Source organism: Eumetopias jubatus, unplaced genomic scaffold (assembly GCF_037043125.1).
Source record: "Eumetopias jubatus isolate StellerSeaLion01/CBP00866 unplaced genomic scaffold, mEumJub1_p1.0 scaffold_9, whole genome shotgun sequence".
NCBI classification, from domain to species: Eukaryota; Metazoa; Chordata; class Mammalia; order Carnivora; family Otariidae; genus Eumetopias; species Eumetopias jubatus.
In genome coordinates this window covers 16,569,224-16,584,878 of record NW_028274815.1, presented here as the reverse complement: position 1 = coordinate 16,584,878, position 15,655 = coordinate 16,569,224, and the positions used below count along the sequence as shown (strand labels likewise).

The 15,655-nt window shown below is 58.7% G+C and overlaps 1 protein-coding gene across 2 annotated transcripts in view; it reads left to right on the top strand.

Annotated features, from left to right (window-relative positions):
• The window catches only part of HS1BP3 (HCLS1 binding protein 3), a 33,997-nt gene extending 18,749 nt beyond the window's left edge, over nt 1–15,248 (top strand). Inside the window, exons 5-7 of one of the 2 annotated variants that reach the window (XM_088026326.1) lie at nt 3,446–3,606; nt 4,446–4,560; nt 14,548–15,248. In XM_088026326.1, the coding sequence (XP_087882452.1) occupies nt 3,446–3,606; nt 4,446–4,560; nt 14,548–14,770 (499 nt within the window). In that variant the 3' untranslated portion in view covers nt 14,771–15,248. Of the gene's footprint in view, nt 1–3,445; nt 3,607–4,445; nt 4,561–8,355; nt 10,502–14,547 lie in introns of those variants that run through there. The other variant, XM_028099539.2, reaches the window with a different exon arrangement.
• Nucleotides 15,249–15,655: the final 407 nt, after the last annotated feature.

Below are 15,655 nucleotides of genomic sequence, written 5' to 3'. Positions count from 1 at the left end.
TGTTGCCCCAGCCCTGGTGACAAGAGTCTAATCCTGTTGGCCCGCCCTTCGGTGAAGGGAGAAGAGAAGCATCCTTTATCATGGTGCAGCGGTGGGTGGCAGACAGGCATGGCAGAGTTGGGCGGCGCATCCCTCAGACAGCGGGCAGGAGCAGAGCAGGGACAGGGGCTGGTGGGGGCAGGCAGGGCCGCAACCCCTGTATGCAGCCTGAGTCCGCGTTCACGCAGTCTGTGAATGAGGGGAAGAAACCAGGCTTGGAGACTCACCTCACCCAGGGCACGCCTGACCTCTCCCTGAGGCGAGAAGTCTGGCATCGGTCTAGACACACCCCTTCTGCTCACTGATCACTTCACAGTCCACATGGTCTAGGAGCTCTTTTGCCTTCTGACGTTCCCCCTGACCCCATCTCCTCGTCACACTGCGGTGCTCCCCCAGGCCAGGCCCTCATCCTTTCTCCGTGGATCGTGAGCCAAGCTGCCCTGGGGACCCGGTTCCTGATCATGCCCGAGCCATGCCCCTGGCAGACCCCCACAGATGAGGGGCTCACTTTGCTCTGCCTGAGTCCATGTCTATTTCGCTTTGCCTCCTCCAGGAAGCCCTAGGGCTGGGTTGGATCCTTCCCCTGTGCTCTGCATATTCCGAAACTGTTGCCCTGTGTGGTCATGACGGGTTTATGGGCCTCTGAGTCTCAGCTGTGAGCGTCTGGGGACACTGCTGAGCCTGGAGGTGCGCATGGGAGGTGCTTCGTGAGTGCTGGGTCACAGAGGGCGTTCAGAGTGAATGTACCTGCTGCGTGCAGAGTGGCTGAGGGCGGGTGAGGAGACCAGCTTCAGAGGAGCAGAGCCTTCCAGGTACCGTCTGTCTCCCGACTGGTGCTGGGAACCCTCTGTCTTCATGCCCTTTCTACTCTTCCTGGAGGAGCAGGTGGAGATAAGTCTGGACAAGAGATGTACTATCACCTGTGTCCATCTATCTGTTCATTTGTCTGTCCTTCCCTTTTCCCCCTCCTTCCTTCCTTCCATCCATCCATCCTTCTTTCATCCAGTATCTCTTGAGCGTCTGCTCTGGACCAGGCACACTGTCGCATCCAGAGACGAAAGATTGGGGGCCGCCCAGAGCAGGACCCTGGGGCTTTGAGCTGTCGGTGTTCCATATTTCCTGCCTGTTCTTTGTGTCCCCTGGAGACGGTGAGGGAGAGTTGGGGACGGAGGATGGCCTGGGTGGATGGGGTAGAGTACAGAGGGTGCCCGACTGAATGGCCCCACGTGCCATAGATTCGCTTTCTGTCAGTTCAAGACAATGAAAGATCAGAAATGTCTCTGGGGAAAAAAACAAGATCATTCATCCAGTTTGAGAGGAAAGTTCACATAGCAGGAAAGTCTGGCCTAACCTGTGTCCTCAGAACCAGAAGTAGGTGTAAGAAGGGAGATCACTGAGCTCTCTGGGAAGCTCCTCCAGACAGAATTCATCATGTGTGTTCTCTTACTTCCTTTGTTCTCCAGACAGTTTCGTCCTTTCTGTGGTTCCTCTGATTTCTGGTCCATGGGAAGTCTCTGGCCCCCCTGCTCCGGGGCGCCAGGTGAGGGCTGGCTGTTGGGCAATTGAGGGTAGCAGTGGGGCAGAACCCACAGGCCCCGGGCTGGGCCAGGGGCTCCAGATTCCTCAGAGAGTCCAACACAGCTTCCTGGGCCAGCCCTGGGGTTCTGACTCCGTAGCTCTCAGCTAGAGCCGTCTCTGGCTGGCCTGCCTCGAGGGGCATGGCCTGTCGTTGGTACCCACTTCCCAGGGGTCATGAAGGCGAACTGGCTCGGCCTGATCTGTGAAACTAAAAGCAGGTGTCCCTGTTGGAGCAGGCTACCTTGGCCCTTCAGGGTGTGTGAGGTGGCATGGCTGACGTTTCTGGAAAGCACTCGCTGTGAGGAGGGAGAAGGCCCGGCTCCTTCCACCTTGCCCAGCACCACAAGCGGGGCCTGGGGGGTGGCACCAAAGCAGAAGCGGGTCCCTAGGGGTCTGTGACCTGAGCCCGTCTGGCTTGTGCCCAGGATGGAGGAAGCAGGGACAGGGGCGCTTGGGACTTCCAGACACAACCTTGCCACTGAGCCTCTGCTCTCCATCTCGTCCTCGAAATGTATAGGCCCGAGCCTGTCCTCACCCCATCCTGGATGTCCGCCCTGCTGCGGGGACAATTCAAGGGCACAGGGGCATAGGACCGTGAGCGGGGCCTCGGCCCCGAGTGCCTAGGTGTGCTCCGTCCTGGAGGTGTGACCCTGCAGCAGGTGCCTTTCCAGCTCCCGCAGCTTTTCCCATCTCAGCTGAGTCCGAGATTCTACCGGAAGTCTGCAGCCAGACTGTGGGAATGGTCGCCTCTGAGCACCCTGCCCTCCAGCACCCAGGGCCGCCTGCCGTTCTGTCCATCTGCCGCGGGTTGGTCGGTGCCATCGAGGAGGGCAGGGCTTCTGTGTGCAGTTTCCCACGTTGTGTTGCCAACAGGCGCTCAGACGGTGACCTCTGTCCAGCGGATCTGCCCGCCAGGCAGACAGGCACACCAGAAATCCTGTTTCCAGTAAAAAGCATATTTTCACTATTTGTGGGAACCTTATAATGGCTAATTTTGGCATCCACAGCAGGGATTGGATCGCCATGTTAAAGTAAAACCAAGTTTGTTTATTTATTTGCAGTGTGATTTATGTATGCAGACCTGCAGGGTTCGAGTCCGTAAAGGCTGCCATGCGCTCTGTGTCACCACCACCCGGGGCAGGAAAGGAAGCAGTCCCATGGCCCAGAAGCTTCCCTTGTGCCCTCTCCCAATTTCCCGAAGCACCATCTGGTCAAAGGCAGGACCTAGGCCAGTGGATGAATGAGACATCAAGGGACCTTGGTGGGGGTGACAGAGCCAGTGGGGCTCTTAGTAGCCAGAGAGGTTTCCTGAAGGAGGTGGGGTTCGCTCAGTGGGACTGAAGTGTTTGCTGGAGTGACGGAGGTTTCGCTTCTCGAGGCTGCTTTCTGCTGGTCCCTGGGTACCACCTGTTCCCAGCCTCAGACTATGTCCACCCCCCTTTCCAAGTGGCTCTGAAGTGACTGAGCCTGGCCCTGGGAGCACTAGGGGCAGTTGGCCCCCACAGCCTCCGGAAGGAGAGCAGCTTCTCTGCCCTGTGCCCGTGCAGGCGGGCCTGAGTCCTGGCTGGCCCGTCAGTGCGGGGAGCTGTCCGGCAGTCATCTGGTTCATTCAGACATTCCCCTGCTCCTCCCGTACACCCTGACAGGGGCACAGGGCTCAGCCATCCGGTAGCAGGGTCTCACACCTCAGGGCACCTGAAAGTTCCTTCTTCACACAAGCTCAAGCTCACCTCGCCTGTGTGGCTCTGACCAGGCCACCTGCACCAGCCAGCCGGGCTCTCATGAGCCACAGCTCTCCTAACCTTGAGCTGTGTCTGTGATTCCATAGCTCTAAGAAGTCCAAGAAACGCCCCGAAGTGGCTGTGAAGCCTAAACCCTCACCCCGACTCACCATTTTTGATGAGGAGGTGGACCCTGATGAGGGGCTCTTCGGCCCAAGCACGAAGCTCTCCCCGCAGCGCCCCGCAGAGGACGTGCCCCTCGAGGACCGTAAGTAGAGCCTCCAGGTGTTTCCTTCACTCTGGGTGTCTGCTCAGTGACCCAGCCAGCCTTTTGTAAGTGGTTTTGGACCTGCACGTGTGAGCATGGTGGAAATCTTCTCTTTGTCCTGTTTCGACGTGGTACACACTCGGCTTATGGAGATTTTCTGCTGGAGAAATCTAGTCCTGCACTTTGTGTCCCCATAGCCTGGAACATTCCAGGGCTGTATGTTTATTCTGATCATCCCATAGAAGAGGAGGTGGCATCTTTGTCATTCCAGTGGCCAGATGTGAGCACCGTCTGGGAAGGAGATGCAACCACCCACGTGTGCTGGGACTCTGTATGATTTGGATTCTAATGAGAGATTTTGTGTGACCTGAATAAACCCCACCGGAGGGTCCTGTGCAGAGTCGGAAAGGGGAAAGCCAAGCAGCCTTGGGACTTCTATACTCGTCCCTGGGTCTGACCTTTCGTCACCCCACCTGGGTCCTCATTCAGGATGGACAAATGCTGTCCCCATTAATCCAGCCAGCACTTAGTGACCACCCACTGAGGGCCAGGCTCTGTGCTGAGCCTGAGAACACACTGATGAGACAGACATAGTCCCAGCCTCACGGCTGAGGACACGTCCTGACAATTTCAGCGTCGCCTCTGAGTGCTGCCCCTTGCCTTCTTCCTGTCCCCACCTGGGCCTCTTCCTCGGGTTCTCTGTGCTCAGCCTTGTCCCTTGCCCACTGTCTCCGGGCTGGGCCAGGAGGCTGGGCGAGGCTGTCTCCACCTGTACCCCCTTGGCCCCTGAGGACAGGCCAGGACGTCCTCTGACCATTCTGCTCCTCCCTTCTCCACAGCCCTGAAGTTGTTTGAAGATCCTGACCTCGGTGGTGCCGTCCCTCTGGATGACCCCTTACTGCTGCCTGCCGCCCGTGAGAGTAGAGGGCCCACGTCCCACGCGGAGCTGTTCAGGTACCACCTGTCCCTTGCGGTGCTTCTCCGCCAGCCCTGAGAGTAGCCTGGACAGAGCCAGGGACCTGTCCCTGTGTGGGAGCATCTCCCAGCTTCGGCCTCCAAGGGAGGCCATCTTGGCCCCTCCGAGGCAGGAGCCTGTGGGTGGACGCTGACCAGGAGGCAGTGGTGGGGGCTGGGCTGGGCTGGGGGTGGGCCGCAGCCCAGCACAGCTCCGCAGGTTCCAGAAAGAATTTCATGAATACAAGTCTTTTCTTTTCCACACTCACACTTTCATAGTTTATGTGAAGAATAATTAAATTATATCATTGCAAGAGCAAGTATTATTGGCATAAGTGGGTTTGGGAACAACTAAGACGGGCTTTTGGTAGTACACGGCCCTCCCGGAGGGGGGCAAAGTGCACATGTGCTGGACCGCGGCTAGTCCCGGCAGGGCCCCAGCGCGGGCTGGAGAGGGGAGTGTGAGGCATAGTCTGTTCCGCGGAGGTGGGTGGACGAGTGCCCGCGCCTGCCTTAGAGCGCTTGCCGTGGTCCGTGTGCTAGACTCCACACGCGGCCCGATTTCATCCTCACGACAGCCCCCCACCTAGGCTCGATCTCTGTGTTAGAGAACAGAGTGTGGGAGAGGTAACTGGCCCAAGGCCACGGCTCCCCCGATTGGAACCCAGTCCACCAGCCTGTGTCCTGTCTTCCCCACTCCTCCCAGGGCTCTCGAAGCCCTTAGAGGAGAGGAGGCTGGGAGATCTGCCTCCCGCCCCGGGCGGGCAGTGCTCCCCGGGCTTCGGCGTGTGCCGGCTGCGTTCTCCGCGTGCTTGGTACTGTGCGTCACCGTTGCGTCGTCTGTGCCGCCAGAATGCGGCCTTGCTCAGCGGCGTATGGGAGGCCGAGCTGTGTCTTTCCAGGAACGGTTACATGGTGCCTAGAGGCTGTCATCCGCGCCCTCATTAGCAGCCTTGGCTTTAGGCAGCCCTGTCAGTGCCCGAGTCACGGCGAACGCTGTCTTGTCTTTACATCCGCCCGTGGTCCCTGGCGTCTCTTCGCCGTCATCTGTGTCCTTGCCCCGACCGCCCCGGCAGGCTGGCAGAAGCTGGGGTGGTGCTATCTTGAGAGGAGAGACCGAGGCACGGGGAAGCAGACTCAGCCGTGAGGACGGTGGCAGGGCGCCTCTGAGTGCGCCCTGCCCAGGGAGGCTCCGCCATCTCCAGGACTCAGCGCATCCCAGGGAGGCCATTCCCCGGGACTTTGCTGGCACGGTTCCTCCTGAGTCTGTGACACCAGCACCTCCTGACCCACATCCTTCTGAACTCCGGTGTTCCCTTCAAGGGGGTTCTGTGGCCGGATGGCTGGGGCAATACCAGTGTTCAGCAGGACTCTGAGGGCATGAGTGGGAAGCAGCGTGGAGCGCTGCACATTCCCGTTGGTCTCGGGGACTCTTTCCCTTTGGCGTGCCTCTTGGCATCCTCCAGAGCCCTCTGGGAGTCACTGGAGAATGGGTGTCTGCGGCCCTGCCTTCACTCTGCCACACAGCTGGTGATAAAGAATTCACGTTCGGAGAGCAGGAGCCGGGTTTTATTCACCTTTGTGCTGGCTCTGGGACTATCCAGGCAGCGATTGGGGTTCTTTACGATAAAAAAGCTTCCTGATCCTCATTCATTCACTGATGCTGTCACCCGTCTGCTCATGCCATCGTGGCCATCAGGGAGCCTGAAGCCCCCCAGAGCGCTGTGCCCGGCAGGTGCTGGAGTCTGACAAGCCTCATTTCCCTCTTGCTGAGCAGCCAGGCCAGTGGGCGGTCTGTCCCCTGCAGGGACCTGGGGAGGGGGAGTGGGACTGGGGTCTTTGGAGCTCCCTGTAGCTTCTCCGTGGGAGCCGGACCTTGCGTTAGTGGGACCCAATTCCAGCCGTGACTCAGGGCACCTGGGTAGAAATAGAGCACGTGGAAAGGGGTGCCCCGCCGCCACCTGTACCCCGAGTGTGACTGCCTCCCCTCCCCTGCCACCTCAGCAGCTTCTGGTGAGTTCCCAGCAGCGTTTGCCCCAGCCGTATAAATCCTAGACGCTGACACAAGCTGTTAGCTGCTGGTCTATTTCCCTATGGGCCCCTGCGTGTGGATAATTCGGTCCCCCCGAGCTTTCCCTGAGCTCCAGCTCCGGTGGAGGATGCAGGAGGAGCCAGCACCTGCCGTGGGGAGCTCAGGGAAGAGCTACTGCTTGGCGGGGGGGGGGGGGGGGGGGGCAGGAGCAGCCCATGCTGCGTTACACTTGTGGGGATTGCCGCAAGCCCAAGACAGCTACCTCTCTTCGGAGGCCTGGCTTGGGCTGGGCCCTCTTGGTCTGGACTGGAAGGACATCTCTGCCATCCGCAGAGGCTCTGACTTCTGCCTTTGGGGTCTCTGCCCCGCCGCAGGGGTGACCCGGAGCTCCTCTGGCAGCTGGTACCTGGCAGGTAGGGTGGTGCTAGGCACGCCACGCTCAAACAGGCCTTTTCCTAGGCCAGCCGATGTCTGAGCTGGATCCCATTGAGAGATGGGGAGACTGAGGACCGGGGAAGGAGCATGATGAAGCAGACCCGAGGCCGCTGGTGAAGGCGTAGTGGGAGAGAAACAGAGCTGCGCTCCGGGCTTGGTGCTGTGCTTCCGGGCCCACGGCAGCTCTGCAGCCCTTGCTGGGTGATGCCGCCGTTACCGTCTCGCAGATGGGGACACCGGGGTCTTCTGCCGCAGCACCTGAGCCCTTCTCCCCTGTCCCCATGCGGCCTACTAAGATGCCCTTAGACACCTTGCCCAGGTGTGGGCAGCACCAGTCCGGAGGTCTCTGCTGGTCGCTGATTTAGGAAGCATGTAAAGGGCCAGGAATACTCTTTTAAGAATTCAAAAATTGGCCCTAGGATTTCAAAGGGAATTTTCCGTGTGACTCTGTGAAAGCCCCCAGGATAGTGTTACCAGACTCCTCCCTGCCCCCAGCCCTGGGTCTCCTGGTTCCAGACCAAGTGGAGTTCCTCCACCAGGAACTGGCAGCAGGAGCTCCTCAGGCAAAGAGGGCAGAGCCGGGCTGTGGTCTGCTTTGCTCAACCGCCGTCCGGTACCTGGGGCAGGTCCTGTGTGACCGTCCCCCTGCTGCAGGCTTTAGTCCCACCGCACGGCGGGCTGTCAGGTCCGGGACCATGGCTCCACTCTCGGAGGGCTCTGTCTAGCACCCAGGTAGCCCACAGTGGGCACGGTGGACAGGCAGCCCCACCCCACATGGTGAGATCCCCTCATTTAGTCTTTCTCCGGCTGAACTTCGTCCAGATGAGGGCTCAGCTTCTGAAGTCAGACGCCCTGGTCCTGACTCAGGCAGCATCACATGCGGTCATCTCACAGGCAGCTTGGCCTGGGGCTTGAGCCTGCACATCTGGAGGGTGGATAGCAGCTGTACCCCCAAAGGGTTTGGGGATAAAACAAGATACTGTGTCTGGGGTGCTTGGCACGGAGCGGGAGCTCTGCATCCAGCAGCTGTTACTCTTACTTCTTGAGAGGCTGAAGGACAAGTCCCCTAAAGGGTCATCGTCTAGAGGGGGACCACGTGAAAAGCAGAGCCCTCCAGAGGCTGCCGAGGGGCCGGCTCTGCTCCCTCTGTGCTGTGGGGCTGTGGGGCGGGCAAAACCTGCCCCCCAGTTCCTCCCTGGGGGCAGGCTGGCGGAAAGGCCAGGTTGGGGCGCAGCCTGTCATGCTCCCCAGAGTGGGGTGCCATTGCCTCGGGGCCTTGCTCCCTTTGCAGGGGGGTCATATTCAGAGCTTTCCCTCTGGTTCCCTAGAGTTGAAGAGGACTTGGACCAGCTTCTGAACCTGGGGCCTGAGCCCACCCCCAAGCCCCAGCCTGAGCCCAAAGCACCAGTGGCAGCTAGGCCAGCACTTCCCAGAAAGCCAGCTGTCCCCCCCCGAGTGGGCCTGTCAGAGGCTGTGGTGGGGCAGCGGAAGCAGCAACAGATTCAAGCCATGGACGAGATGGACATCTTACAGTATATCCGAGACCACGATGCACCCGGCCAGGCTGCCCCCAGCCTCTTCTGATGCCCCCACCCTCCCCCCCGGACTGGCCCTGGGCCGGCAGAGCCTCTCCCCGGAGCGATGTGGTGAGGTGGGCACTGTGCCCTGCAGGGCCAGGACCTCTGTTCCCAGGGGAGGGGGGTGGACGCCCAGGTCATAGGACCCCTGTACTGCCTTGGGTTTTTCTCTTGTCTTGTTTGCCTGTGGGGTCATAGAACCCTGCAGGGCACAGAGAAAGAGGTCATCATAGGAATTGGAGCCCGAATTGTCTCAGCCACATGGATGTGGAGGGGAGAGCATGTGGGGTACCTTGCTAACCAGGAGCTCAGCCCCCAGGATGAAGTTGAGACTGCAGGGACCCTGTGATACCCTACTCAGGACAGGGAAACTTTGTGTCCGTTCGTGTCTACTGCACAGTAGGGAGGGTCCGCCCAGCCTGGGAGCGGGGGCTGGAGTCCCTGGGCAGTGTGGCTCCTGGGGGCCTGCAGGATCCAAGAGGGTCCCCGGGGGACGGATGCTGAGTGGGTACCTGGGAGAGCCTGGTTGGGTGGAGTGTCCCTGAGCTGCCTCTGGTCATCAAGGTGCTAAGCAAGATACTTTCCCATGTGTCCATCTTGAGGGAGACACAAGGCCCAGCCCTGCCTCTCTCGGGTGTGGACAGCCTGACAAGACCCTGGTCTTCTTCCCTCCTTTCCCAGGGAATGCCTGGCCAGACCATGGCCTCCTGGGGTCTGGCCATATGGCCAGTGTCCACCCTTGCAACTCTGAGCAGAGTGGTCAGAACGCTGCCTGGGCCTGCAGCTAGGCCTACTCAGGGGGGCCTAGGTGGATGCTCCTGGCTACTGCTTGGAGCACTTTGTCCAGAGGTGGGTGCTGCCAGGCCTTTTCTGGTCCCCAGATCTGGACATGCCCACCGGCCTCTCAGCAGTGGGGGCCGTCTCTCCAGGGAGAAGGAGCCCTGTGCCAGAGCAGGGCCAGTGCCTTAGACTTCCCCTGGACCCCCCACGCCCTGGCACCCGGGTCGGGGCATGGCACAGTGCTCAGGAAATTCTCAGTGAATGATGTTTAATAGAGCAAAGAATATCTTTTTAAATTTATTCTTCATGTTCAGAACTAGTTTTTAATGAAACACGGTTTTTAGTGAAATGCAACCCTTGTTGTCCCTTGGCTTCTCCTGCTTGAAAGGACCCTGGAAGGAGGTTTGGAAGTAGGACCCCAGATGCTTTCCTGATCGGGGGCAACAGCAAACCCTGAGGGAGGCCCTCAACCAAGCTGGTTGTTGGCCACCATCAGAGGCTCTAGTACCCTGCTCCTGCCCCGTGCCCGGGCCTGTAGGGCGTGGGAGCACCCCCTCTGCTCTGCCCTGCGTCTCTTGCACCCCAGCACCCTCAGCAGCTGCCCAGTCTGAGGAGGCTGCCCTCCCCCAGCCTGGGCCAGAGGGGCGGGAAATAGGCAGTCGTGAGGTCTGAGAGCTGCATGCCTTCTTCTCTGCCTTACCCGGGCTCCAAGGCCTCTCTCCCCAGGGCCCTGCGCAGGCTCCAGGGCTCCTCGCACCTGCCACTGCACTTCCCCTTTCAGTGCCGGGCCTTGGCGCCCCCACCCCGCAAGGCCTGGAAAGCAGCGAGTGCTGAGGGGAGGGCTGCCCCTCTGTTGCGCCACCACCACTCGGCGACTGTGACATCGGAGCAGGGGGCTCAGCTGCCAGGTGCGTGGAAGGGGTCATTCCAGTGTGGGTTCATCCACACAGACTGGCCTCCTCCCTGGGGGCCTGGTGCTGCCTAGACACTTGAGTGAGGATGTGCACGTCCCCGGATAATGACGCTTGAACTGTGGCTGATTCTCCACCGCGGGTCTGTGATCCCCCGGTGAACCCATGACACCCAGTGATCCAATAAAGTTCATGTCAGTGACTCATTCCAGCATTTGTTAATGGTGGTTTTTCTGTGCCTGGGCTGATGGGGAATGTTGGGGAGGGTGGGGGAGTATCTTGTTAACAGTGGGCCCGGCAAGGGGAGCTGCCCCGGAAGGACCCTGGGGTCTGCCACGGCTCTACCCAGGCCCCCAGGCTGCTGCTTGGTAAGGTGAGATGAGCCTAGAGGGAGGATTCCACTGTGTAAACTGAGGCAGAGGGGCCAGAGGCCCAGGCCCTGCAGGAATCATAGGGTCAGTAACTAGCCAGCCAGGATGCTTGGAAACAGTCTGGAAAGAGGACCCTTCCCTTCTCCAGCCTTACCATCTCCTCATGGTGCGGACTGGCCTAGACTTGGACTGGTCTTCGGCTCTTTAAGCTCCGACATCAAGTAAACCCATCCATCCATGCACACACTTGTCCTGGCCTCCTCACCCGTGCTGGAGCTCAGAGTCTGAGATGCTGCTTTGTGCCAGGACCCCAGAGGTCCTGGGCAGATGGCTCTGCGGACTGACAGCCACTGGAGGACTAGAAATGGGTCCCCAGGAGCCAGCGAGGCCCCGAGCCAGGGTGGGCTGTGGGCCAACACTGGCCTCCTCCCACTGCTTGGCTTTGGCTCTTGTAGCCAAGCTCAAACTGAGGTCTTGGCTCCCAAGGACAAACAGTTGGGCTCTTCTGAGAAGGACCCCACAGCCAAGAGCCTGCATCTGAGAGCTCACCATACAAAGAAAACTGAGAGGTAGAACTGGGGGGCAGCGGCCTTTGGAAGCTGCTGGGAGCTCCGTGGGCAGGATGCGCCATCTGTGCCCGGAGTCCCCTTCCCTCCCGGCACTGTTACTCTCGGGAAGCCAGGAACTCCAGTTCTGCTGGAAAGTCCCCCTCCTACCTCCTGGCCTGGCCAGGCTGTGCAGTGGGCCTCCCTGGGGAGCGCCCACTCTTCTGAGCTCTAGTGCCCCGTGTTCACATCCGTGCAACTGTCTGGAACGTTCCTTCTCCTCCACGAGCTCTGGCGGCTGCCCCAGAGCTCGAGTCCTCACACTGGATACAGACAAGAGAGCAAAAGTCCAGCCACTTTTCAGGGCCCTCTGGCCTCAGTGCCCCACTGCCCCTTGGCACCGTGTTGATACACTCTGTGCAGAGATTAAACACCCAGCGTTAGGCTTTGGTTTGCCTCCACCCCTGGGAAGTCCAGGGAGGCCTGGTGTGGGAAATCCTGCTCAGCCGTCCAGCTCTGCGGCCGTCCGGCTGAGCATCTCCTGGGGAAGAGAGAAGGGCCCGGATGCCGGCCCCAACTGGGCAGCAGGCACCTCGCAGTGCTGCTGGGGCTTTGCGTGGGTTGATGGCTGCCCAGAGCAGGCCTGGTCTGGGCCTTTTTGAATGGCTGACCTTTCAGTGTCAAGTTTTGGAGGGTACTATTCAGTGCAAACCCTGATCACTCCAAACCATTCCCCGTCAGCACCCTGAGGCCTCCCCGGTGGGGATCATTGACTGAAGGACCTTTGGAGAAACCAGCCATTGGGCTTGGGGCATGGAAGGATCTAGGTTCCAGTCCATCTGGGCTGTGTGACATCCTCTTACCTCACAGCCCACAGTGCCGTGTGAAGAGACTCCCCTGGGCTCTCGTAAAGGGGCCAGCAGGACTGTGACGTCCCATTCGTGCTGGAGGAGTTTCCGTGGGCTGGTCACTCACGCATCACAGGGGGACCCCTGCCCGGGACGAGCTGAACGCTGATGGGAAGCGGCCGGCTGTTGGGTGGGTGGTCAGAAGGTGCCAGCAAGCTCAGCTCGGCCCGGCGTCCATCCTGGGCACTGAGCACTCATTGCCAGGTGCTGAGCTATGGACAACGTGGTGAATAGAACGGCGTGGTGAGCATAACCTGGAGGGCCGATGCTAATCCCGCTCCTGGCTGACCTCGGGCTCTTGCTCTCCATGGCTCACACTCAGGATAAAACCACAGCTTCTGGAGCGGCGATTATGGGCTGAGCCCGTAGCCGGGGTAAGCAGGAATCGCTCCTGACAACTTTCAGAGGTGCCAGTGCTTCTCTGCCAACTCAGCAGCTAGTAGCAGCCTCTAAATTGGTTTTTTAGTAAAGCTGAGTTAGCTCCCTCCAGCCCGACTGGCCAGTCATGCCATTGATCCAGGGCGAAGCAGAGGGAGGCCAGGACTAGGTAGGAGGCACAGCTCTGGGGCTCGGGGGACGCAGGGAACGAGATGCCACGAACATTTCTTGAGCACCCACGGGGTACAGTACCTTTCCCAGGCACGACAGGGGTCCCAAAGATGGAGAAACATGAACCGTTAAAGCTGGATCTGCCATGAGCCGTGCTGAGCCCCCAGTTTCAGTTCTGTTCCGTGGACCTCCTGCCCAAACAGCAGACGCAGCTGAAGATGGTACCCCCTCCCGTGCAGCCTCTCACCCCGTCTCCCCTCCCCTCTGACACCTGCCCGCACAGAGTGTTGCGTGTGACCTGAGGCCAGCCTCCCGTCTGCTATAACGAAGTACCAAAAACTGGGTGACTTGAAGCAACAGGAATTTATTCTCTCCCTGTTCTGGAGTCCAGAAATCCGAAATCAAGGTGTTGGCAGAGCCACACCCTCTCCTGAGGCTCCAGGGAGAATCCTTCCTTGCCTCTTCCAGCTTCCTGTGTCGCTGGCACTCCTTGAACTTGCTTGGCTTGTAACTGCGTCCCTCCCATCTCTGTCTCCATGTGGCCGTCTCTTCTGTGTCTTCTCTGGGTTTGTGTCCAAATTCCCTCTTCTTGTAAGAATACCAGTCATTGGATTAGGACCCGGTATGATCTCATTTTACCTTAATGACACCTGCAAAGCCCCGATTTCCAAAGAAGGTCCCATTTATGGGTGCAGGGGGACATGAATTTTGGAAGGACGCTGTTCCACCCGGTATGGTTACTAAGGGCCTGGGACCTTCCGGCAGACTGAAGTGATGATTTCTGCACCTCTACTGTCTGCTCCAGGGCCTGGCAAGGACCTTCTCTGAGGGCCCGTCGGCCGCCATCTGGAACTTACCATATAAGGTTTGGGAGACACTTTACGATGGCGTCTGACAACGGACGCAGCCTCCGTCGTCACTTGTAACCAGAGGTTAGTGTGTGACTTGTGGAGCTCCAGGTCCTTCCCCACGCGGCCAAGGGGTGGCCTGACCCCCCTGGGCTGTCGTGCCTTCTCTTCCCCGAGCGATGACAGGCCCAGAATGGGTCTCCGTTACTTCCTGTCCTGAGCCATGGGCTGTTAGGAGGAAGCTGAGGTAGGCAGCGTCCCATTCCGTCCTGTCATACGGGCCAGTGCAAGCCGTGGCCTCTGTGCACTCCCTGTGGGCTCCGTGGCTACGGCAGCAGGACCCTGTCTGTGCCGGAGAGGGCGCGGGGAGGGGAGTGTCTCTGTGGGCCGCCCGCCACGTGCCAGGGTCAGCGTTCTCGTTGGAGCTGCCCCCCGAAATGTCGAAACCTCTTCGTCAACCGTTGCATCTCTTCACTGAATAGGGAAACCTCAAAAATTACTAAGAAAATGACTCTTTGGAGCAACATGTAGTACACAGTGGTGAGTCAGCCGTGGTCGGAGCGGCCTCAGCTGACAGAGGGCTGTGTCTCCCTTCCTAGAGGGGTGCACCGTGTCGGAGGAGGCCTCTCCTGGTGGGGCTGCAGCACCTCCTGCTCAGAACCCTGGCTCAGTGGAAACCCGATGGCTCTCCCAGGCCGCTGGCCTACAGGGCTGCCCTCCGGCCGTCACCCCATCCTCTTCTCGCTGGGCGTCTGAGGAAGCTGGAAAAGGCTGTGACAGAGCTGGTGGCGGGAAGCGGCCGCCAGAGTGTGAGGGCCACTGGCCCACTCCCCAGGCGCCCGAGGGGGCCTCCCCTGCTCTCTCCAGTAGCTTTTCTTCCTCGGCGAGATCTCTCTTGACATCTCCACATTTTCCTTTTGGTTCAATAGCCACTTTGCTGATTTCCCCTCAGCAAGTGCTGTTGGTCCAAGAAGGTGATCCTTCTAGATGAGACAGCGGAACAGCTGACTTCGTGTCTCCCTGTTTCTCAGACCATCAGGAGCAGCAGAGAGGCTCTGCTTGACCTTCCGGGGGCCCGAGGGCCTCGCTTTACTGCCTGCTGGTCTGGGATTCTCATCAGGCTCGTCCGGTTTTATGGGTGGCCCTGGGACGGGACCCCTGGCCCCCGCCGACTGCAAAATCCACGGGCACGGGAATGGAAGATGCTTCAGCACCTCGGTGAAAGTCTGGCAGTTTCTTCAAAGGTGTACGTGAATTTTCCATATGACCCAGCAATTCTACTTCTACAAATATACCCAAAGAGAGAGAGAAACCCATGTCCTCACAAAGAGTTGTGGACAAATGTTCACAGCGGCTTGATTCACCATGGCTAAAAAGTGGAAACCACCACCAAGCCCACGAGCTGGTAAATGGATAAGCAAAATATGGACTAGCCACACTGTGGAATATTACTCAGCAACAAAAAAGCACAAAGTGCCGACGCCTACACGACATGGACCGATCTCAAAACCATCATGCTGAGTGAAAGATGCTTGACTCGAAAAGACTACAGAGTGTATGATTCTATTTCCATGGCATTTCCACAAGAGGCAAATCTGCCTCAGGCTAGAGGTCAAAACGAACAGTGACTGCAGATGGACGCAAAGGATCTTTTGGGGGGTTTGTTGCAATGATTGCACCATTCTATAAATCTACTGAAATTCTTCTACTGCACATTTAAAATGGGTGAATTTTAAATTAAGTTATACCGTTAAATTATACCTCAATAAAACAGTTTTACAAATTAGTGACTGTGAATGAAACCAGCAAACCGACCCGTGGGCAGCAGAGTGCAGTGGCCGAAAGTGTGGGTCAGCTCTCCGCTCTCCCACCAGCCAGCTGTGTGGCCCTGGGCCAGTTACCTACTCTCTCCGTGCCTCGGTGTCCTCACCTTTAAATGGGGATAATAATCTGCTTCACTGGGGTCATTGGAAGGAGGAAATGAGTTAATATTTGTAAAGTTCTTTGATCGGGACTTGATGCATAGTACACATTATATGTGAAGAACTAAAACTCCACTACATTGTGACTCAGTTGTTTGTTGCACTGCAAGCAGTTCTAGGGTTCAAGTGCTCCTTCTCACTCTTCTGAGAGTGAGAG